This window comes from Rhinolophus sinicus, chromosome 1, assembly GCF_057876585.1.
Source record: "Rhinolophus sinicus isolate RSI-liver-muscle chromosome 1, RSI-T2T, whole genome shotgun sequence".
In the NCBI taxonomy this organism is placed as follows: domain Eukaryota; kingdom Metazoa; phylum Chordata; class Mammalia; order Chiroptera; family Rhinolophidae; genus Rhinolophus; species Rhinolophus sinicus.
Window position 1 is genome coordinate 108307547 of NC_142501.1, and position 24473 is coordinate 108332019.

A 24473-nucleotide genomic window follows, 5' to 3' on the forward strand; every position below is an offset into this window, starting at 1 on the left:
ATGTGTAGTGGTGTTTTAGTGCTAAATTCTTCAGAGAAATAATAGCAAATGGTTTTTATTTCACTGTCTGGATTTTCCCTCTATACTTGAAATGTTGTTTATTCATATATAACTTATATCCAGCCCAAGCAAGTTGAGGGTAACTCAGAGAGAGAACATAACAATTAAGTGACTAAAAAATCGAAAAGCAAAGTAAGACCAAGGAGAGGAAAAAAGAAGCAAATGATTGCATGTCAAATAGGATTATGGCTTCTGGCAATAAGTAACAAGTGAAGTACCTCTTAGTTTCTCAGGAGAGACAAAGTTTTCCAAGGCACTAAATTTAAAACTTTATTTTTGTGTGGAACAAGATTAGCAGGAACAGTGTCTTCCATAGCAACTTTTACAGCAGATACAAAGGCATTTTTTATTTTTGTATTTGATGATTTCTTTCACCAACTCCCTACCCAGGGGTATATACCGTGTTTCCCCAAAAATAAGACCTAGCCGGACAATCAGCTCTAATGCATCTTTTGGAGCAAAAATTAATATGAGACCCAGTCTTATTTTACTATACTGTATGACCAGGTGTTATATAACATGTAATATAATGTAATGTAATATAACATATAATATAATACTGGGTCTTATATTAATTTTTGCTCCAAAAGACGCAGTAGAGCTGATTGTCCAGCTAGGTCTTACTTTCCGGGAAATACAGCAGCACAAAAGCACATTCAGTGAAGAGGATGACTGTAAAACAGAGTCTTCTCATTTCTAATTGGAACACTCTCATTTTCTTTTTTTGTATGAGTCAGGATTCTTGGATGCAAGTGACAGAAACCCAAATCAGACTAACTTAAAGGAACAAAGTAAAGGGGGTGTATTTGACTTCAGGTAAGGCAGTATCTAGCGTTCAAAAAGTGTCATTAAGACTCCGCTCGCTTTTCTTTTTCTCCGTCCTGCCTCTGTGTGGTGGCAAAAATGGTCCAAGTCGCTGGCAGCTGATATGCTTCTTAGTGCTCGATATCCCTGGTGAAACCCCTCGCCCCTGCACCGCGTCCATTCTCAGTCCCCACCAGAGACTCGGCTGGCCAACCTGCTTCACCCACCCGGTGGCAGGGGAGACAGCTTTGTCTGAAGGGCAAATGGTAGGTTCCAGAAGGAAAGGAGGACTCGCTTACCAGATTAAGGGATGAAAGGCAGGCAAAAACAACGGATTTAATTTATTTCATTTTATTTTATAGAGGGAAAAGGTAGTCAGATTTAGTATTTTTATAAAAGCGTGCCGAGGAAGCAGAGCAAAGGAGCTTGTTGGTTTTTACAAAATGATCCTTTAGATCCTTTAGAAATAAAGTCCAGGACATTTCAGAGCATCATCCATCAAACTTGGAAGGCCCTTAGCTTTTCTATTTTCAGTTTGTTTCCCTTCCAATAAAAATGTCTGCTTTAGATTTAAAAAAAAAAAAAGAGATTGAAAAGTGTTGATAGTTTTGTTTTGCCCTGGTTAACTTGCCACTGATACTGAAACATTTCATAGGTATTTTACCTATATTAGAAGCTAAATAAAAAGAACAATGACCCAAAAAATCTTAAGAATGACTATGTTTAAAATTTATGGCAAATGACTTAATGTAAATGCCAATGAAAGATGGTAACATTACACATGCAATTTCCTCGCAGCTGAACAACTAAAACAAAGTTGTGGATTGCGTCCACTATTCTGGCTACCTTGTTGTATTTATAAATGCAACACACTCAAACCCATTGTCTCAGTTGTAACTCTGAGAGGAAGCAGATAGTGAGAATTTTTCTTATGCAGGCCTTCAGCCCTTTTCTGATTTTTCTAGACAAGGAGTTCTTGACCTCCTTATGTTACTCGCTCATTTTTACTGACCGAAAATTGTGATGACGGCTCCGAGTTTAACTTCTTCCCCTGACACATTGTAGTTCGTTCATTAACACCAAAGATGCAGTATGTTTAAGAGGAAAAATAGTACACTGTCAGAAAAACTGGCTTTAGGTTTTGGGAAATGCTTTTACTACACAGTAAAACAAGTGGAAAGATTATCATCAAAGCATTTCCATCTTACTTGTAAACAATTACAGCAGTCCTTACACAGATGCCACATTAGAAGACTTGGGGAAATTTACTGGGTTCCATTCTAATGCAATTAGAGCTAATTTTGTTCTTTAAATGAATAAAAGGTCAGCTAGTAAATCTAGCTTATCTGGAGTCCAGACTTCAATAAATTGTTTTATTTAATTTGTTGTAAAAGATCTTATCCTTAATGGGCCTAGGTCTTATTAGTTCACTTAGGTTTTAAAATATTTATGACCACCTTTTTAGATATGATTTGAATGATAGTTGGAAAGTTCCTCTCTGCAGTGTTATCGAGGCGCAAGATCACTAATTGAGTGAATATAGGGAGGTACTTAAGATTTGTTATCTAGAAAAAGCTGATGTGAACCTCCAGAATTTAAATGTTCTTTAACCTGTGACAGGCAGAGATAATTTAGCTATACCATGGTAACCTTTTGGATATTATCTGACCATAATTTCTCCTAAAGATCAAACTACTGCTCACACTTTCTAGGGTTTAAGAAGAATGCGTACCTACTGAGAACGCTTAGGCACTCTTGTTATTACTGACAACCCCGTGGACAATTTAGATTCTTTGCCTTGTATTATCTCTTGTCATTTTATGGGGCTATAGTAATATGAAAACACTTACATACAGACTGTGGAAGGGCATAGTGTTATGTCTCTTCCTTAGTCCCACTCCCGCCTTTGTACTTGGTAACTCACAGATGGATATTCGTGTCACTGCATAAAGTCTGTGGTTTACAGTATCACAACCTTTTAAAAATGTGGGTGCCAAAGTCTCAACACATAGGTTAAGGGATATGTCACTGTGAGTTACGAACTAGCTGCGTGACCCCTGCCTGTTTGGATTTCCTCTTTTGGGTTCTGTCCTCAGAGCTGTCCTCCGGGCTCCAAGAAGGAGCACGGCGCCTTCCCTGCTTTTAGGGTCAGCTTCTCCCCTTGTGCCGCTCTTCATCCCCACCCCTCCTGCTTTTCCACCCCCCCACCCACCGGTTATTTCCCGTCATTGTCGCCTCTCCTCTGTATCTTCTTCTCCTTCCTTTGTGTCATATCTGTCCTTGGGCCTTGTATTTTCCCATCGGACACCTTCTCGCCTTCACCACGCCTTCCCACTAGACGAGAGAAAGGCTATAGAACTTCCTCTTCTCATTCTGACTTCTCACAACTTATTATTCATGAAAGTCCTTTATGTGCCAAAATGATTGCTCATTAAGTACTTTATTAAGTTTATTTCAACTAAATTATTTTTGGGGAGTATGGGTAAACATATCCTTTCATCTCATCTCATATTTTACAGTTTAACAATTGGACATGTGCTTTTCCAAACAAATTGTTAAAATTCTCTTCACTCTCATTTTGGAAGATCATTTTTATTATCAAAGATATAAGATCAAACATAAAGCTAAGAGGAGATTGATACTATAACTGTCAGGAGATGATGTATATCATACTATATATATTAAATGTGTGTATATATGTATATATGTATAAACTGTCAGAAGTATAGAATATGTATGTATGTGATATATTTACTTATTTTAGCACACATGAAAATACATATGTGTGTGTGAGTGTGTGTATATATCACATGCTATAAATATATTTTTTCCCTGCTATTTACAGAGGAAGATAAGAATTTATGTTGAAGCATGGTGATTTTTGGTGAAGACACAGCAGCTATTATCAGATTTTAATATATTTTAAAGTAGTGGTGCTGGATTTTCCAAGCATGACTTCAGTAATAACTGAGTGTATAACACTCCAGTGAGATACAAATCTCAATCACAATCTTGTTCATTTTTCAAGTTCAGTGAATGTCATCTTATTGCTTTTAATTTTTTCAAAATACATGGATATTATTTAATTCTAGAATGAATGAATGAATGTTTATCTTTTATGGTTAACTTGCAGCTTTAGCATATTTTCATTTTAAAGCATCTTTTACTAGGTAACGTCCTCCTCTGTAGACTGGGCTCAGAGAGTAGGAGTGAAAGTGAAATCTCGTCTGTGTTGAGTGTTCAGTTTCCTTTGACTTAGCTTTTTCTACTGCAAGCACCCTCTTATTTGCTTGAGAGAAGCAGAAGCCTTTCTGAAATCACAAAATCTTTTAGAAGTTCTCACTCCAGAGCATTTGGTTTTTGAAAAGAGCCCGGATGGGGCCCTGGACAAACCCCTCGGTTTACATTTTTAAAAAACTGATCTACATTTAAAAAATATTAATTTTGATTGTATACATAGTACACCTATGTGGAAGGAGATAGTACAAATGATGAACTTGAATCAGCTATTGGTTCTCTTCACAGGAACATAGATATAAATCATCATAATAGAAGGTAGAAAGTGTTAACGCCTATCAGAGATACACCTAGTTCAGTGTTATTACTTCCAGCCAGGAAGGGTTAGAAAAGTCTTGTGGGGAGGAGAATTTCAGTCGAGTCCTGACTGATCTGTAAGATTGGGAAATGGAGAAATGTGAAGAGGAAAAATAAAAGCAAAGATTTGTTAAGGCCAATCACCAAAGCACATTTTGCCCTGAGAAGGTTCAGTGATATTCTGTTGCTATAGCAGTAGTGTGTGCCCTTGGCTTTGTCGTGTCTTAGGATCCTCAGTCATTCGGGATCAAATGCATCTTAACCAACATAAAAAATTTTTTTGATGATGAACATTTTCAAACAAAAGAAAAAAATAATGAACTTCTATATACTCACTACCTCATAGATTTAACACGTAAAAATTTCGTTTTGCCACAGTTGCTTGACCTGATATTTCACTTTTTTCCCCGCCTAGAGCATTTCCAGGCAAATCCATGCCTATTGTCATTTTCTTGTTATAATCACAATACTATTGCCTACATCAAATAGGTGAACATTTTTGTTGCTATTATCTAAACCTACTCCCCATTCAGATTTCTCCATTTGTCTCAGAAATATCTTTTGACGGTTGGTTTGTTTGAATCACGATCCAAAGCAGACATGTTTCATAAGTGCCTTTAATCTAAAACTCCACACTCACACCCTGTCTCCCCTTTTTGCCTTATGGCTCGGCTCGCTTCATGAAGAAAGTTGATCATTTGTCCTCACTTTCCGGACTTCTCCGTTTACCTCACTGTGCTGTTATTCAAATTGTTGTTCTCTCTCAAACTGTTCTCTCTCTACAACAGGCATTAAGCTCTAAAGACTTAGCTCTCTAAAGATTCAATGAGCTCAAACTCACTTTTTTTTTTTGACAAGGATATTTTGCTGCTATATATTTCTTACTGCAGGTTAGTTGGCGCATAATGTCTGGTTGTTTCATCTTAGTGACACTGGGTCATTCATTTCATTAGGAATTGTGAAATGGTAGATTTTTAAAAATTCAATCATTCTTTTCACGTTTATTAGTTGAAATTCTTCAATAAAGACAAATTTTTCTTCATCAACTAGGACATTTTAGTTACTCTGAAATACAATTCTTATAGGAAAAACAGGATAAATGCTTAATTCTTCCTTTCTACTTTCCATATTTCAGTGTAAGAATTTGGTGGAGTTGATGCCATAGTTACCTCCTGTGGTGATTATTGAGTTTGGGTTTTCCCCTCCCCTTATTCTTTTTAATATTCAAATTGTCTCGTTTTGGCCAATGGGAACTCCTTCCTGTTGTCTTCTGGATTTTAACATAACCCCGTTCATCTCTGAGAGCTTTCTTACTTTCTGGTACCAATGTTCCAGGTTTGTCTTCTATATTTCCTGCTGCAGACCTGGAACCCGTCATTCCTTCCAGGAACACTGGTGCCTTCGTGTGAGGATTGGTTCTTAGGAATCACAGTCTGGTACGGAAGTGTCCGTTGCTCCTGGGAAGTCCTTGCTCCTTGGCCTTGACAAGGGACAGAGCTAGGAAGTAGGTGTTTTTGAAAAGAAACAAATTATGAGTTGACAGTGTCATTTCCAATTGATAAGACTATTGAATGACGTTAAAGATTATAATTCTTCTCAATCTGTTTGTTCTTAAAATAAATCCACGGTGGATATATGACCAAAATATTGTCCTCCTAAAGTCACCTGAAATGACTTTTGTTTCCTGTGTGGTTGTGTGTCACCAACATGACATACATTGAGTTTCATTCATTCCCATTTATTTTCAACTTGCCGGCAATTTTATAAATTTAATTTTCTGAATATGTAAAGCATTTACTTGGCTCCAAAGTTGAAACTATATAATAAGATGTATTCAAAGAAGTCTTGCTTTCATCCCTTCCCCTCTACTCTTAACACTCTTTTCCCTATCGGTTACCATTTTTGTTTCATTTTTTTTCTTATCCTTCTAATACATCTTTTTGTAAATATGAGGACATATGCATTATTTATTATTTGAGTATTAATACCCTTTTAGGATATTTTACAGATTTGAATAGTTGACGGTAAAAGTATAATCATTTGGGTATCTCCTTTGGAAATGAAGATTCTACAGTGGTTGTATTTTCCTCTAATTACTTCATGCAATTTGTTTCATGTTTCAAATAGGTTGTGCCTGAGTTAAAAGATAAAGTGTTTGCTACTTGATGTGTACTTGGGCTTTGACAAGATAAAATATCCATTTTGTGAGATGATGTAAATATTCAAGAGGCAAGCCATGTGAGCTTAAGGAATTAAATCCATTTACAGCTGCGTTATAATTATATGAATGCTAAAAGTTGAGCTGGGAGGATCAAGAATAAGAAATAATGATTTGAAGAATCAACATAAAACTGATTCTCATAATTGTCTTTGGGTATTTGTTCCTTTTATTCAAATGTGAAATATAGAAATGACTGTGTTGCAGTTGGCATTTTAAGTACTGATAGTCTAAAATATAATTTCTCCTAAAGTCTGAATATTTATTTATATATCTCAATGAGATAAATTAAATACTTGGTATATCTTCTGTTTCTACATAACAAATGACCCTAAAACTTAGCAGCCGTTTTTTGTTTTTTGTTTTCTGTTTTTTTTAAATAAATTTTATTGGGGGATATGGGGGAACGGTGTGTTTCTCCAGGGCCCATCAGCTCCAAGTCATTGTCCTTCAATCTAGTTGTGGAGGGCGCAGCTCAGCTCCAAGTCCAGTCGCTGTTTTCAATCTTTAGTTGCAGGGGGCGCAGCCCACCATCCCATGCGAGAACCAGCAACCTTGTTGTTGAGAGCTCGTGCTCCAACCAACTGAGCCATCTGGCCGCCCCTCCAGCAGTGGCAGCTCATTATCTTCAATCTAGTTGTTGAGGGCACAGCTCACTGGCCCATGTGGGAATCGAACAAGTAACTCTGTTGTTCAGAGCTCATGCTCTAACCAACTGAGCCTTCGGCTGCCCCTTAAGCAGCCTTTTAAAGTGATATACTTTTATTACTTTTTGTTTCCTATGGGTCAGGAATCTGGGTGGTTATGACTCAGATCTGTAGTCAAGTGACTGTCCAGGGCACCCATTGTTGGAAGGTCTCACCAGGCATGTGCTGTGGGCTCACACGCGTGGCTGTTGGCAGCAGGTCTCAATTGCTGGTCACACGGGCCTCTTCCTACGGCAGCTTCAGTGTCCTCAGGACAGAGCAGCTGACTTCCCCATTCTGAGGGGACCCCACCTTGTGGGAAGACTAGTGGGTGGGACCGTCGGAGGCTGGCCGCCACACGTGGGCTTAGTATTTCCAGGACTTGTAAAATAAGACAGCAAAGCTGTGATGTTGTATTAGCCACTGACCCAACTATACAGTTTGATAGTAATATTGTATAGTGAAATCTCAGTGGTCTTTTTTTGTTTGTGGTAAGGAGGGGTTCCTTTAAAATACAACATGGACATCTGTTTTATGTAGCATTTCCAAAGGTGCATGCAATTTCTGAGATTGATTAAAATTTTAAAAGTGAGTTGTGGCTTAAGGAACATATTTTTTATCAGTGTTTTTGTTTTTCGTTTTTTTCTCCCAAACGTTAGAGAACTTCCCTGTTCCAAAGTTTATGTAAAATTCGTGGAGGTGATCACAATAATTTTTACCTATGGCATCGTTTTGTTACCATTTAAAAATGGCTGTTCACTTTTACGGGTAAATAAGTAAGCCATTGTGGAGGGACTTTTGAACTTCGTGTGCAGTTTAGTAGCCAGTTAGTCAGACTTTGATAATTTAGATAACTGGCTTCATAGTGTTTGTACACAATAGCTGAATAATGAGGATCATTAAACTCCCTGTACAGACATATCCAAATGGTGTTTGCCACTAACCTCAGAGGCTCTGTGGCTGGAGAGGTGAAGATTGGCTCTTTATTGACTTGTCACACTGTGAGTTTGTATTACAGGCCACACAGCTCATGACCCATTCTATTTATTTCTCTGTTTGGTGGTGGGGAAACAGGTAAAGAAATCCTGTTGAAAATCCCTCCTTCTGCACATTTTATGAATAACGCCAGTGTTTATAGCAGTTAGGGCACTCTGATCAAATCCTCCAAAAGATGTAATGTTAGCAGCATGGAGCCATTGTGGGCCACAGCTGTGGGCGGTGTTGGTTACTCTGCGAGACTTTGCTTATTCGACAGAGAGTGCTGGAGGAGAACTTACTGTGCAGTTAAATAGGAGGGAAAAAGTGGTCCTTCGGGGAGAAAAATACGGAGAAGCCAACACTGTTTAGCAGTCTGCAACGTAAGATTGGCAAGCACGGCCGACAGGAATCTAAAGTTGTTTTTACAGTGATCCTATTAGGTACGTGACGGCAGTTCATCGCACAGGTGATGAGAAATTATAGCATGTCTTACTGTTTATATATATTTTGGTGTCGTGTTCAAAATTGAAAAGATAATAGAAGGATTGTTCGTAAAACTGTGTATCCATTTACCACAAAAGTAACTTAAGAGCTAAAATCGAAAAATAACTTTCAAACTCTAGTGAAGAGTCTCAGGAAATTCAAAAGAGCCGGGAAAAATAAGTCACTTTAGAGCCTACATAGTACCAGTCCAGTCTCTGGGGAACAGAAAATTAGGACACGTTTCATCTCGTCAATACTGAATACCCACTTTAATGTTTGTCCTCTTGCCACTCAGAAAATGTGAATGAGAAATATACAGTTTGAAAGGAATAATTTTATTGAGTTGGAGGGAAATACAAGGCATGTTGGAAGGGTTATTTTTATTATGAGTTATTTTCATCCAAATGCCGTTTCTCAGAATTGAGAAATAAGAAGACATGTATACGAGTAGATATTTCTGAGATTCCAGGTACTGCCCCATAAAATAAGTCAACAGTCCATTTCTATCCACGGGCTGTATTGCCTTTCTCATGGGCACCATTCGCAGGCCTTATACATAAGCGAGAAATCTAAGAAAAATAGAAAGTGAAAGGGGATTGGAAAACAGCCAGGTAAGGCAGATAATACTCATTGTGTGTCTGGTATAGCTTAAAGCAACTTAAAAGCATTTCCAGACGACAGAAGGAAACCTTCACAATGTGCTGGTACCGTGGTCGTCATTCGTGGCCTGACGATGAGGAATTAGAATCCATGCTGGTAAACAGAAATCCCAGTGGTCTTGGACCTCACTATGGAAGTAGCGTGGAAGGAAGGCAGGCAGGAATGAAAGAACAGGGGACATTGGCCTATTTTAAAACATTTTAAACAGACAGAAATATTTAAAAGTGAAATATTTTCATAGGCGCATTCTCAGCACAGTAGTAGGCATTAAGCTTCTTAAAGTTCATCAACTTTATTGCAAATAATTCAAATAATTCAAAGACAAATAAGATGCACACCTTCTAAGAAATGTACTGCCAAATGTGGGTGATAATGACAGATACGCACATAATCGGGATATGTTGCAACCGCGGGTATTGTTTTCCTTTGAGAAGCCCCAAGACAATGAGCCAACCTTAATATCTAAAGGCTCTTCCAATGTATGGTTTTAATTATGTACAAAAATAGCATAGTTTTATGGTATTCTCCTCCCCGGCTCCTTTTCTTATTGACCTCTGTTAATGATGATACACTCAGTTTAGGTACACTAATTGAGCAGCTTTTTGATTGAGTTCGGGACTTTTATTCCACGTGTTTACAACTGGACCACGGTCAACATTCGCCTGGAAGGCTTTAGCCAAGCCATCATATTTTCCCAGTGTTTCATTAAGGTATAACATATGTACTCAAAAGTGAACAAATTATACATGTACAACTCAATTAAACCATTGTTAAAAAATTCCCAGCAGCATTTTAGAGTGCATATTGTGACAAGTTCTCTTATTCATTATTTTCGTGTTAAATATAGATAAACCAAATGAAAAAAAACACCTGTAGTCCCACCATGTACAGCTAACTTCTGGACATTTGGGTGTATTTTTTTTAAGTACACACTCATACATTCTTGCTTGATTTTTTTTTTTTCCTACAAAAATTGGATCCTGTTTTACATACTATCCATAACCGTCTTTTGGGCGCATGCGTGTGTGTGTGTGTGTGTGTCTGTATCTGTATCTGTGTGTGTGTGTGTGTGTGTGTGAGAGAGAGAGAGAGAGAGAGAGAGAGAGAGAGAGAGAGAGAGAGATCTCTTCAAATGGCAGCATGGTATTTTGTTCATTATCATTAACCAATTCCCCTATATTTGGGTATTTTAAATTATAGTCATTTTAGTTCTTTAGATTTTTGCAAGTATAAACAATACTACAGATAATATTCTTTACCCTGTATCTTTGCATAGCTATCTAATCATTTCCTCGAGACTTGAAATTGTTGGTCAAGACTTACACATTTTTAAGGTTTTGGTAACCATTCAGAACTACTGTGCCAACCACCTCCCCTCCCATTCCCCCATCTTGGTATCACTAGGTGTTGTCAATCTTTTCAATCTTTACAAAAAAATCACACACACAAAAAGTATTTTCTTGTTGTTTTCATGTTCATGTCTTTGATTACCATGAACATTGGACATTTTTTTCCTGTCTATTTGATGTTTGTGTTTCTTTTATTCTGTATCACCTGCTTGTATCCTTTACTCATGTTTCAGTAACAATGTTAGTCTTTTGGATTTTGATTTGAAAGAAACCTTTATATAATAATGACTGAACCCATTATCATGTATGTTGCACATAATTTTCTTCATTTTGAATTTCCCTTTTAACTTTGCTTATGGCATTTTAAAGATTTTGCACAATCAAATCAGTGTTTTCCTTTATGCTTTCTACCCTTGGTGAGATGTTTAAAACATCTTCCCCATCCCAAGATTAAAAACATACGAGTATGTTTACTTACTTTTTTGGGTATTTTTATGGTTTTATGTTTTCTTTTACCAAATCTTTAATCCCTTTGGACTTTATGATTTGTGATATAGTTGTAATTTGAGTTTTCTTTTTTGCAAATTAATTACATTGTCTTGCAAGTCAACACTAATTCTCATTTTCCTATTGTCATTATATATTAGAGTACATGAATATCAAAAAATCATTTTAGATAATAGGTTCAGCTGTTACCTCCAACATTTTCCACTAGAATAGCTAACAAATATATAAAGTTGAAATAAAGTGATAAAAGGAACATATTCTTTGCAAGTAGTTGTCTAAGTCCTATCCATCAACTCTGAGTAGGTATAAGATAGAAAATGTTGTTTCTCTCCAATAACTTCTTGTTGATAGCTTAGATTTTCAGGCTGTTTCCGCCTCGAGTCACAGCAGATCACAAACCTGTTTCCGTCTTCCTGTCCTTTTGTTCTCTCCCTGCTCTTTCCTCCTCCCCCCAATGAGCCCAGTACTGAAAATGCCTGTGTTTTTCCCAGGTTCCTAACCTAAATCTGTAATGCCTTCACTTTCTCTCATTCTTCTCTCTTCTTTTCTTTTCCCTGATATCCCATATTTCCCTCACCTGTCCTTTACCCTCTCTTTCTTTCCACATCATACTGCTTATTACTATGCAAATTTTCCTGTAATTTTTTTTTATTAGTTTCAGGTGTACAAAGTAATGTAATAGTTAGACATTTATACCCCTCGCAAAGTGATAACCTCCCCCTTCCTGTAATTTTTGTTGGCTAGATAAATGATGTATCATTTCATTTAGGAAATCACTATTTTCAGGGTCAACTTGTTTTGTTTGTTTGATTAATCAAATTAAATATGTTCAGATTTCTAAGGTGCCTACTAAATGCCGGTTGCCATGTTAGATGCTGAGGAAACAGAAATGAAAAGGCTTTCCCGTTCCTTTGAAGAAAGACCAATATAGCAGGAGTAACAAATATGTGTCCAGACTGTTCAGTTATCCTTCAGTCGTGTAAAATTTGTTTGGTCAGTTTTTTTCAATGTATTCTTGATGAGTGAGTATTCTGTATTCATTGAACACAGAGCTTTTAAAGTGTCCATTGGGTCAGTTTTGTTATTTTTGTTTTTACATATCTTTATTGGTTTTCTGACTGCTTACTGTCAGTTAGAGATAGATATACTAAAATCTCCAGTTATACTTGTGGATTTGTCTGTTTCTTACAACTTTGTCAGTTTGGCTTTATATAGTCTTAGATGCATTCATATTTTCAATTGTTGTATCTTCCTGCAGATTTTAACCTTTTATCCTTATGAAGTGATAACCTTCATTATCTCTGGTAGTCCTTACATTAAAACCTGTTTGAGCTGTATCTTTTGTACTCGCGTGCCTCTTTTCCTAGCCTCTTCTATTTGCTAGATGAGGCTCACAAATACCAGAGTTGGGTTTCATTGTTCTACCCAATCTGACAACTGAACCATTTAAACCATTCACATGATACAGTTACTGATATTTTGAATTAAAATCCACCTTATTTGGGGCTTTCTCCTTGTGTTACTGTTCTGTCTCTTTCTCTCTCCTTTCTATCAGATTGGTTATTTTCTATCATTCTATTTTTCTCCAGGCTGGTTTAGAAGTTATACATATTCCTTATTCCTAATCTTTACATGGTTACCCTAGGTATTAACGCATCCTAAAATTAATACCTTTATATCTCCTTCCAGATAACAGAAGGACATTAGAATATATTAGCTCTGTTTACCTCCTCCTGGTTTATATATTGTCATTTCCATATTTTTTATCTGTCTTTATCATTTCGCAGCATATTATTATTGTTTTCTTTAGTCAGTGTCTGTTGAACCTGACCAACATATTTATCACTCTTCCTTGCATCTCAGACCCTCTGATGGGATCCCTTCCCTGTCCTGAAGCACTGCCTTTAGAACAGAGGTGATCAAAGTGTGGTGATGAGGCTCTTGGGGTGTCCACCCTTCTCATAGTTTGTACGAATAAGTGGAAAGTGATGAATCGGAAGTGCTCATAAGACACTAAAATATGGGAGTTGTCTGGAGGATAAGCATGTGTGATGATTTAAATTGCAAGCTGAACTACATAGCTGCTTTTCTCACAAAATACCATTGTTACTTGAAAGAGCAACTGACAAACAATGGTTATCCAGACTTTGATATTTGGCCAACATTTTCTCAAAAAATGAACACATTTTTAAGAAAAGACCTGAGAGTATTTGTCTAAATTATAAAAATCAAGCTTGTAAGTAAAAAGTAGAATCTTAGAAAACATACCATTACAAGTTGACAACGCCTTGATACTTCAAGAAATTTTGGATGAGATGGATGGTAACACCAACAAATGTGGTTTTAATATTGTGTACTAAAATGTATAAATATTCGGAAGATCTGCATAATTCAGTCAACCAACATTCCAAATGATAAATGCATGATTTATAAAATCATGCATGTGTAAGTTACCCATTCAACATGCTAGACAGAGCATTGGCTTTTCATGTGACAGAATATGAAAAGCTTTTGATACGGTTTCAGATTGTATATTGCAACTGCCTTTTAAGAAACTGCCACTTGTTGCATTTTGGTACAATATCAAAGGAGAATTTATACAATTACCTGAAAAGGCCATTAAAGTACTTCTCCCTTCTCCAGTTACGTATGCATACATTAAGGAGATTTGGAAAAATGTAAAACAGTGCTAGTCTTCTCACAAAGTAGTTTTGCCTTGAAAAACATACTTACTTTTCATTTAAAAATATATATATATATATATATATATATATATATGTTATCTGTTAACATGTAATGTGTTTATTATTGCTACTTTTAAATGAATTACTAAATAATGTTTTAATTTCTGTTTCAATTTTTAATATGGTAAATAGTCACAGGTAAAATGCATATAAAAGTTCCGTGGGTTTCTCAGTAATTATTGTAAAATAAAATGTAAAAATATTTTTAAAAAATGAGAATTATTACTTTAGAATTTCTTTTATGAAGGGTCCACTGGTGGCAAAACTTTCAGGCAAGTTTTGCTTGCCTGAAAATGCCTTTATTTCATCTTTATTTTTGAAAGATGCTTTCAAAGACAAAACTTGTTTTTGTTGAGCATATTAAAGATGTTATTCCACTGTCTTCTAGATTCATTATTTCTATTGAGAAGTCAGCTGTCATCTGTTTCTTCTTTGAAAGTAATTGTTCCTTTTTCCCTCTGGCTGCTTTTTAGACTTTTCGCTTTGTGATGTTTTATAGTTTCACTCTGATGTGTCTAGGTATAGATTTCTTTTTATTTATCTTGCCTGAGATTTGTTAGGCATCTTAAGTCTATGGATTGGTATCTCTCATCAATCTCATAGAAGTCTCTGATAAGCTTTGTAACATTTTGCCTCTGCCTCATTCTCTAGAAGTATGACTAAACATGTACTAATTAGACCTTTTTATTGTATTTTTGCCTCTCCAAGCTCCATTGTATGTAATTTCTTCTGTCCTACTATTCTGTTTATAGTTCTCCCATCCATTGAGTTTTGAATTTCATTTACTGCATTTTTTGTTTCTAGAAGGTATGTTCTTTTCAGATCTACTAGGTAAGTCTTTATAACCTTGCTACCTGCAGGTAATTTCAAGCATTGCCTTTTATTTTTTTAAACATTGTAAGCTGAGTTGTTTTGTAGTTGATAATTCTAGTGTCTGTGGTCTTTATGGGTTTCTTTATACCGTCTGTTATTTTTTCTGCTTCTCCCTGATGCTACCTTGCCTCCTTGTATGTTTGGCTATCTTTGATTATCTGCTGCTCTTTTTCTGAAATAATTATCTATATTAATAATATGAGGCCAAGAGTTTAAGTTACTTCCTCTCAAGATGATTAGTGCTGGGTACTGGGCACATTACTAGTCTAAATGACCTTCAATACAGTGTCCTGGATCTCCAGCGCTGAGAATTCGTGGGTCCTGATTCACCCGCACCTAACAGGTGTATCCTGTGTGGCCTTACTAAGGGAGGAGTGCAATTAGACTTTACCCTTTGGAGGCCCTGGGCATTGAAACGTGTCCTCTTTATCAGAACCAAGGATCAGATTTGCCTCGTGCATATGCCCTCAGGTGAGACATCTGTGTTCTACTTACCTCTCCCAGTTCCTGCTTTTATTTTAGTTTTGGTTCCGGCACCCATGTTTTAAACCATTATGGGAAACTGCCTCCAAAAAATAATGTGATTTAAAATTTTTGTCTAACCATAAAAATAGGGAGCTTGTCCTATGGATATAACTGTCATAATAAGTTTGAGCTCCCCCCTTATGTGTAAGGCAGAGCTCATTCAGTAAGCTTCCAGGGTCTATGCAGTGTAGGGGTTAAGATCACAGGTTCTGAAATCAGACTGCCTGGGTTTAAATCCTGGCTCTGCCACACAGTAGTCTGAATATGCGCAAGGTACTTAATCTCTCCATGCCTGAGTTTCTTCATCTACAAAAGGCAAATAATGACAGTGCTTACCTCACTTGGTTGTTGTGAGGGTCACATGAGATAAGGCAAGCAAACATTTAGCACAGGGCCTGCTATGCAGCTGGCTTTCCAGTGCTTAGAAGAGTGGGGTACATAGTATGTGTTCAATAAGTATTCACTATTAGTTATGTTAAACATTTAGCGAGTGTCTCCTACACAAACAGTCTACGTTAAATTCTCTGGTTTTTGGCTGTGTTCAAATTAGGGGGTGGCATGAAACAAGAGGAGAGCAGTTAGACAGCATTCATTATTTGCTTATGTAACGATGGCATTTTTGCGATAACTTTATGTTTTATAAACTCGTGATCAGGATAAGCAGAGAATCAGTGCTTTTAGCAGAGGTGGTTTGAGAAAGTAGAACCATGCGGCCCGGTAATGATGGTACCAGGGGTTGTGAAGAGCAACAGCCATGGGGGCGGGGTATCACTTTGTGAGGGGTGTAAATGTCTAACTAGTACACTGCTTTGTACACCTGAAAGTAATTTTTAAAAAGAAAAAAAGAGCAACAGCCATGACTCTAGGGTTCTGGTGCTAACACTTTCATCTGTACATAGTTTTGACGTGTTTCTCTATATTCCGGCTCTCACTAGGACCCTCAGGGGCAGCTATATTTATTTCCAATTGGATGATCAGAAAAGCAAGGCCTAGAAAGTTTAGTGTGGAAGCGTAGAAAGACATAGGCTGGTGCAGTCATTTCAGAAAGCTGCTTGGGATTCCTAGTAAAGGGGAGAATGTGCCTACCCTGTGACCCAGTGATTCTATTTCTAGGAATATAGCCTGCAGAAATTCTTGAACATATTTACAGTTAGCATGTAACATTTACAAGGTAATATGTCCTACACTTTAACTTATTCACACCGTGGAATACGATTTAACAATTACAATAAATAATATAGATCATATGTATCAACAAGAGACCTAAAACCAAGCGGGCAACAAGCAGATAAATAAGATCTTGAGAGCTAATGCACAGCGTAGAGATTATAGCCAACAATACTTATAAACTTCAAAGTTGCTAAGACTAGATCTTAATTTTTCTCAACACAAAAAAGAAATGGTAATTATGTGGCGTGATAAAGGTGTTAGCTGAGGCCACTGTTTAATCATATTGTAACATACAAATGTATCAAACCAGCGCATCACTAACTTACGCAATGTTATATGTCAATCATACCTCAATAAAAAAACTGAGGAAAGCTACTTACAAAGGATAAATTTAGTGTGATATTACTTATATAGTCGAAACACATCAGACAGTGATACTTAGGGGTATCTACAAAGGCAGAAGTACAAAGAACAAAATTACAAAAACATACCTGCCCCATTGAGGTCAGTGGTTACTTGTGGAGGATGGCGGGAGATGTGAAGCAAATATAGTAAAAGGGCTAATGTCTGTTACCGCTGTTACCGAAGCTGTCTGTTAGGTTTTCTCCATGCTTGAAATTATATATAATTTTTTTTTCAAATGAAGAAGCTTAAAAAAAACGAGTTGTGGAATCAAGAAGACCTTGGTTGAAAGCCTGCCACCCATTTTCCTAATTCCTTTCTCTCTAATGCTGTTTCCACCTGTATAAAATGGGATCACTGTGACTTCTTTGAGGCTGTTATGAGGACTAGATGAGATGATATGTGGAAAGTGCTCGATATTCCGTGTCACTTCTTATAGGCACGCACTAAATCATACTTTTAAATGACTTGCCCAAGGTCATATAGCGAGCCTGTAGCAGACTGAGTCCAGTGTTGCTTCCACGGCATGAGTTGTATGAATAAGACATCGTTAGTGAAGACACAGCTACAATGATTAGCTGGTGACATCACCAGGAAAAGGGCGAGCACCCCTCCTGCCCTCCCAAAGAGCCACACCTCACTCCTGCTGCGTTGTATTCTCCCCGCTGTGACCCTGAGCCTTGAACTTGGAGGTCTGTCGCTCTCTGGACTCTTCCAGAAAGTATTTTGTTGCTAGCAGAAGAACGTATTTTGTGATAATGTTTTAAAATATTCAGTTTGCTTCACCTGTGCTGTTTTGACTTTTCCTTGTCTCTCTCTTGTTGACAGTGTCATCAGCAAAGTGGTTCCAGCCCCCGAGGCTAAGCCAGCTCCTTCTCTGAACAGACCCAAGACCCCACCGCCCACCCCCGCCCCCACCGCTGTACCTGTGCACGTCACCCCTGCCCCGGTGCCTTTGCCACTCCTGGCCCAGGCCACCGTGTCCCCTGCCCTGATGCCCTCCCCGGCCCCTGCCACCTCTGGAGCCGGAAGTTCCAAAGCCCCCGTCCGGAGCGTGGTCACGGAGACAGTCAGCACTTACGTGGTACGTGACGTTTATTTTTGTAATATTTTAGAAAAAGTCACTCAGGAGCTTCCTCTCTCATTGTGAAAGTGTTTCCTTAAAAAGCAGTATCATATGTATCATCATTATTGAATTTCAGAGGCGATTCTTTATGATTGGAAAAGTAGTTTCATTGCATTTTTGAGATTTTGGCTGAAATATATTGTATTACAGTATTCACATATTTAGTCTCCATAAGTAATGTCAAAGCATTGTTTTTCTTTACATTGCCTTAGAATATGACTATATACATACGTACAATATCAATGTATAAATACAGAGAGGAAGAATGATATTTAAATCCCACATTGACTTTCTTAACCAACCAATTGCATTGTTCACTTAAAGAGTATAATTTACGCAACATAGGTAGCTCTGACGTACCAGCTGCAGTTTCTGAGTAACAGCGGCTAATTACGGTATTTCGTTGGCTAGCCTTCAAAATGGAAATGAACTTCCAGACCACAGAGCTCCCTGAGTATCCAAGCCTGTTTTCAAACAGCAAAACTCACCTTGTTGAGTGAGTTCGGCCACTGACACTGCTGTGCCACCAATTGTGTGGACTGTGACCTCCCAGCACAGTGATGTTTCCGATCTTTCCGAATAGCTGTGGTTGGAAAGTGGTGGGATAGGATTCATGATGGTCGTTACAAATCATGCAAACATTACGTCTCTTTAAGGCATTTTGAAAGGATATTTCAATAAATCATTCAATATTTGAGGCACTATAATGATACAAAGGATAGAAGAAAATCTTAAAAGTATTGAGAAAATTAACAGAAAGATATTAAATTGGCAATTCAAGACAAAAACAGAAAACGTGAGAGAAAAATCGGTGATCATCAAATTGGTCTATTCAAGACCAGTTGCCATCAGTGTTTAATTGAGGCCACATCACCCCAAGTTGGGCTGATCGGGGAGATTTTATATTCAACCTTCTCAACCTCCACTTCTTCATCTGTAATGAAGGGGCTTGTGTTAGACTAGATGATCGCTATAGTATGTTCTAGCCCTAAAATTTCTGATTCTCCAGTGGATTTTTGAGCTAACACCCTGGAGATGGATCAGATTTGCACAGATGTAGATGAAAAGCCTTCTGTCCGAGGACAAGAAGTGTGCTTTGGAGGAAGGACATAGGCTGTCGAACAAAAAAGCTAATTTTGTGCTGCCAAATAGTGTGACTTTGAACTGTCGCTTACATTCCCTTAGCTCCATTTCCCCCATTCTTAACCTACCCAAGGGTTGTTTTCAGATGGTTAAATGAAGTAGATGTTCGGAAGAATTTAATAAATTGTCAGGTGTTGGATGTTAGTTATTATGGATGCTGTGGCAAATTTCTCTTGTAGCCACAGACTCAGGGCCTTCCAGCAGCGGGCCTGGCCATGCGTGGCCGCCTCAGCGTGGGATGCTGAACCAGCCCTCACCCTAGACAGCTGGCACGTGGTAACTGGTGGCTCTCTTCCCTGGAAATGAGAGAGGGCCAAGTCAGAGATGGAGCTGCCCACAGGTTACTTTAGGAAGCTTTCATATGAACTTGTTTGCCTTTGTAGAGACGTTCTCAAAAGTGGCATCCTTACAATGGCACATGGGTAGAGCAGAACATCTATTCCCCCACTACACCAATCACACACAAAGAAAGCCCTTTCTTTTCTGCATATCTAGTCAGTGTTTGAAAGTGAAGGAAGAGATCATATCTTGCAAAATCAGCCGAATGAATTTATCTGCTGTGTCATTGTGAAAACATGTGAAAATTAGCTTTTAGTGGTCACTGTTTGCAAATGCCCATCGTACCATTTCCCCAAAAATAAGACCTGGCAGGACAATCATCTCTAATGCGTCTTTTGGAGCAAAATTAATGTAAGACCCAATATTATATTATATTATATCATATCATATAAGACCTGGTCTTATTTTAGTCTTATTTTACTATATACTTATATAGTTTTATTTTACTGTAAGACCGGGTCTTATATTAATTTTTGCTCCAAAAGATGCATTAGAGCTGATCGTCCAGCTAGGTCTTATTTTCGGGGAAACACGGTAGCACTGTTTCTTCCCAGTTGGTCTGGTTGATGTGGAATTTGAGGAAGTGGAACAATTAGGGATGCCCCTTCTTTTAGAACTGCTAAGTTCAGTAAACTCCAGAGCACACCATATTTGTAGCGAAGTAATGTTCAAAGGCATAGCTCTTTGTCCACCTCGGGTCCTCATTTCATTTGCCCTTTAGTGATTGTACTTTGCTGAAAATGTCATCAGGGGAATGGAAAGTTACTCAGTAACAGCTGTTTATATCCTTGATCTTATCAACTAGTTCAGGAGGAGGGTTTGGCTAATAAGTAATAAGGCAATACATGCCCATTTGGTGCTTGCAGCCACTCCGTGCCGTGATGGCGACTGCGGATCAGACACAGTGCAGCCCTCGAGCGTTCAGAAGTATCCATTGTTACTGCCATAAAGACCCTGATCATTAAGACCTTCAGTGTCTGCAGTATTTCTTTAGATAAGGGTGGCTATAGGTCACATTGTTCACAGAAATTATCATAAAATACTTCGGTTTTGTGACTCACAAAGAGTTTAAAATATTCACTAGATATGTCTTCTCACTGAGCACTTAGTAGCTGTTCTTTGTGTCACATGATCCCAGGAGAGTGATGACCATAATAAATTAACTACTGTATTTTCATTAGTTAAACTTGTCGGTGTATTAAGTAATCATTCTCATCCTGCTCTCTCTTTGGTTCTTTTTCCCCATTCCATCTCTGTCCCTCCCCCAAAAAAACAAAACCCTCAGATCCGAGATGAGTGGGGAAATCAGATCTGGATCTGTCCGGGATGTGACAAGCCTGACGACGGGAGTCCCATGATCGGGTGTGACGACTGTGACGACTGGTACCACTGGTGAGTGCGCTGACCCTGGCCCTGCCAGGAGGCGCTCCGCAGAGCACACGAGTGACGTGGTCCGTGCTGGCTCTTCTAGTTCTACTGCTGTCCCACTGACAGTGTACGGGCCAAAGCACTGAGCCAATGACATGTAATTAATAGCGGTGGAAAAAATCATGAGTCTTTGGGCTGTTGTTATTCGGCCTAAATTCTGAATATTTTGCTTAGCTTATATATCCTTATGAAACAAAAAAAAGAGATATTTTCTGTAAGCGTTGCCGAGCTTGACAGTAACATGAAGGTAACCTCTTTGTACATGTGTCATAAATTACATAAATAAAGAGACAGCTTATCTGTTTTTTCACACCGCTTCACTAGCTCCCCACAACTGAAGAAATGCTACCAAAATTTATGCAAATAATCTCATTTTATCCTTAAAATATGAGATATAAAAAGATAGAAATCCATTCAGTCACATGATGTATGATAGCTATAAGATAAAAACAAAGCCGTTAGTCAGAAGAGTTATACTAGACCTGGCTGAGAGGATAAATGAACTAATTAATTTCTCCACTAGAGCCTATAAAAGGGGCATTATGTAATGTAACATCCACTTACCCAGCAATAGTGCTACATAAATTAGAGCTGTTTGGCTTGGATTTCTGGTAAATAACGCCACAGACTCAAAATTTCATTTGATTATTTAAAGTTATTTAAAAACATAGAAAGAAAAAGAGCCTAAAGAGATACGTGTAATGTGTGTATCCAAAATCTTTCTTTGACTGTGTAGGCCCTGCGTGGGATTAATGGCCGCACCACCAGAAGAGATGCAGTGGTTCTGCCCCAAGTGTGCCAACAAGAAAAAGGACAAAAAGCACAAAAAGAGAAAGCATCGGGCGCACTGACCTCCGTCTCCTGTGGGGGGCCCCCGCGGCGTGGCCTCCGGGCGACCTTCCTGCTTCGCGGAGGGGACTCGGTGCAATTCTGCCATCCCGGCTACACCAAGTTCCCGCGGAGGGGGGATCTCGGAAGACAGGACAGCGGACACGTCCACCCTGGATACGTCCCTTCGGGAACAGAGTGGCCTGTGGCCACACGGTGGTGTGATCAAAGAGACAGACACTCACGTAGGGCTGTGGCATGAGGCCTGCCATGCCTCCCATTTTCCTATTACCAGTGACAAGTATTATTAACGAAAAGACCATAGTCTTCCCTTTTGATTTTCTGTATTGTCTCAAGGGCCTTTGCACGAAGGTATTAGGTGAGCAGATGATGTGTAAACTGCCTTGACTGTGATACAAGGATGATGTCAGTTTTCAGCCTTTTTCCCTTATAGTAAGATAATCGTAACAACGTAAGAGAGAACTCCAGTCGGAGTACTGGTAAATATTTTTGTGATGAAAATATATGAAGCGTCCCCTCCTCCCCGTTTTTAGTACTAATATGTAAAATGTTCAGGCTTTTGTGAAATTCCTTATATTTTTTAAGAAAAAAGTTTCTATCGTGTCCTGTTTGCTTTCATGCAAATTATTTTTGTTGACGCTCACATCTTTTCTGTCTTTGTTGCATTCTGATCCTTTCCTTCTTCAAACTGCTGGCGTTCTTCTCACTGCTTATATACATTTCATCAACTTGTGTAAAAACTCTTCAGACTAGAGGAGCTCCCGCCATGTAAATAATAAATATTTATGAAGTAGTTATTTTTTAAATTTTTATCGTGTTTAATTCAGGCTTTCTCTGAAATCCATGATTTCAGCCATGTCTGTGATTCCTGCTGTACATAAGCAAAGGAGGCTAGAAAATGCCATCTGCCTTGAGCCGAATCTACACAGGGCCCAGAAGGTGGGGGAAGGGCCCCAGCAGGCAGGAGGAAACCACAACAATTTAAATCTATAGTTTATGATTGGAAATTGTTATCTATTTTGTTCCTGTACATTTCTTTGACTTACTTTTATTAAAAGGACATGTAGATTCCCCAAAAGTAAAAAAAATATATATATATATACTGTAGCATTTTGTGTTTATATTGTTTTATTTCTGAAAAATCTATTTCATTGATATTGTGGTTTAAGGCTGAAATGAAGAATATTATGAATTTTTTTTAAGAAAATTCATCAAATTTCAGGGTATCACAAAATTTTATTATATTACTATACTGCCCACTATTTATTGTATGTTATATAGATGTCTGAGAGATAAACCAAATATTTTATTTTTAATGTAAAACATCAAATTTAATTTTATTAGCATATTTTAGCAACTTTGGAATAAATATGGACTTTTACTTGATTTTGAAATAATTCCAATTTGGGCCAGTGTAATGGATATCTTAAATGCTAGACTATGGGCTTTGAACCTAATACAAATATATTAATAGAAATTGTGATTTTTTTTTAATGCCAAGTAAATTGATATTAGTGTACGAATTAGTCATATTTTAAGACATATTATGTGGTTAGAGAAATGAGGTTTGTTAGAGAAATGAGGTTTTCTGCCATGAATGTTAAATTGCAAGTCAGTGGAAATGGAGTAGCCCTTTTAAGGGTGTAGTATTTCATTGCCCTCCTTGTTCTAGAAGCCAAATTTTTCTGTCCCTACAAAGAAACAAAGCATCTATGTTAAGATATATGTTTCTGTTTTATTAATTTGAGATCATTCTAAATACTTTATACAATATTTTCACATGCACAACAAATATACCCTATAGTGCTTTTTGGAGAGGGATGAGGGGGGTGGGGAAGTGCAAAATAAAGATTATTGGCTGTTTCATAGTTGCCTTTTCCATTTTCTTTATTTAGGATTTAGTTCCTTGAGGCATGGTCGGTGGGTCTAAAGTTGCCACGTTAAGTGAGCCAGTCATGCTACTGAAATAAGAATGGAGGTGCCTATATTTAGCTTTCCCCCCAGTCCCACTAAGAGGCTTCAGCCCATACTGCACTGAAGGAATTTCAATCAGTTTGTTGTCCCTTGCTATTTCATGGTTGCTTTCCTAAATCCAGTTCATGATTTTATAAATGGCCTTTGCAATAATAAAACCAAAGAATCATTTTCAGGGGGCTGGATAGCTCAAGGGATTAGTAATGGAATACAGAGCCTTTCACCTCTAGGTCAGTGAGTTGAATCCAGTCCAGGTCACTAGAGACCCAGAGTTGTTCCCATCTTCTGACTGTTCAGTGGCCTGTGTGAAATGGACTGGTGGTCTCGGTCTCTACTGGATGGCTGTCCATACACCAAGCATACAAGTTCAAGAGACTGCAAAAAGAAATATGGATTCGAAAATAAAATACCTGTGTTACAAAGCAAAGTTATGCCAACAAAGAAAGTTGAGCATAGTATTCTCCACAACGCAGTACTGAAAAAAAGAGTAGCTTACAAATGCCACAGACGTGACAAAGAGGGGGGGTTATTCGCTTTCCTTAATGCAGTGGAACAAAATAG

At 37.9% G+C, this 24473-nt stretch overlaps 1 protein-coding gene across 2 annotated transcripts in view; it reads left to right on the forward strand.

Moving 5' to 3' along the window:
• The window catches only part of TAF3 (TATA-box binding protein associated factor 3), a 145993-nt gene extending 122948 nt beyond the window's left edge, over positions 1–23045 (forward strand). For both annotated transcript variants that reach the window (XM_019738270.3, XM_074325012.2), the window contains exons 5-7: positions 17882–18137; positions 20947–21053; positions 21826–23045. In XM_019738270.3, coding sequence (XP_019593829.2) covers positions 17882–18137; positions 20947–21053; positions 21826–21940 — 478 coding nt within the window. In that variant the 3' untranslated portion in view covers positions 21941–23045. The remainder of the gene's footprint in view (positions 1–17881; positions 18138–20946; positions 21054–21825) is intronic.
• Positions 23046–24473: the final 1428 nt, after the last annotated feature.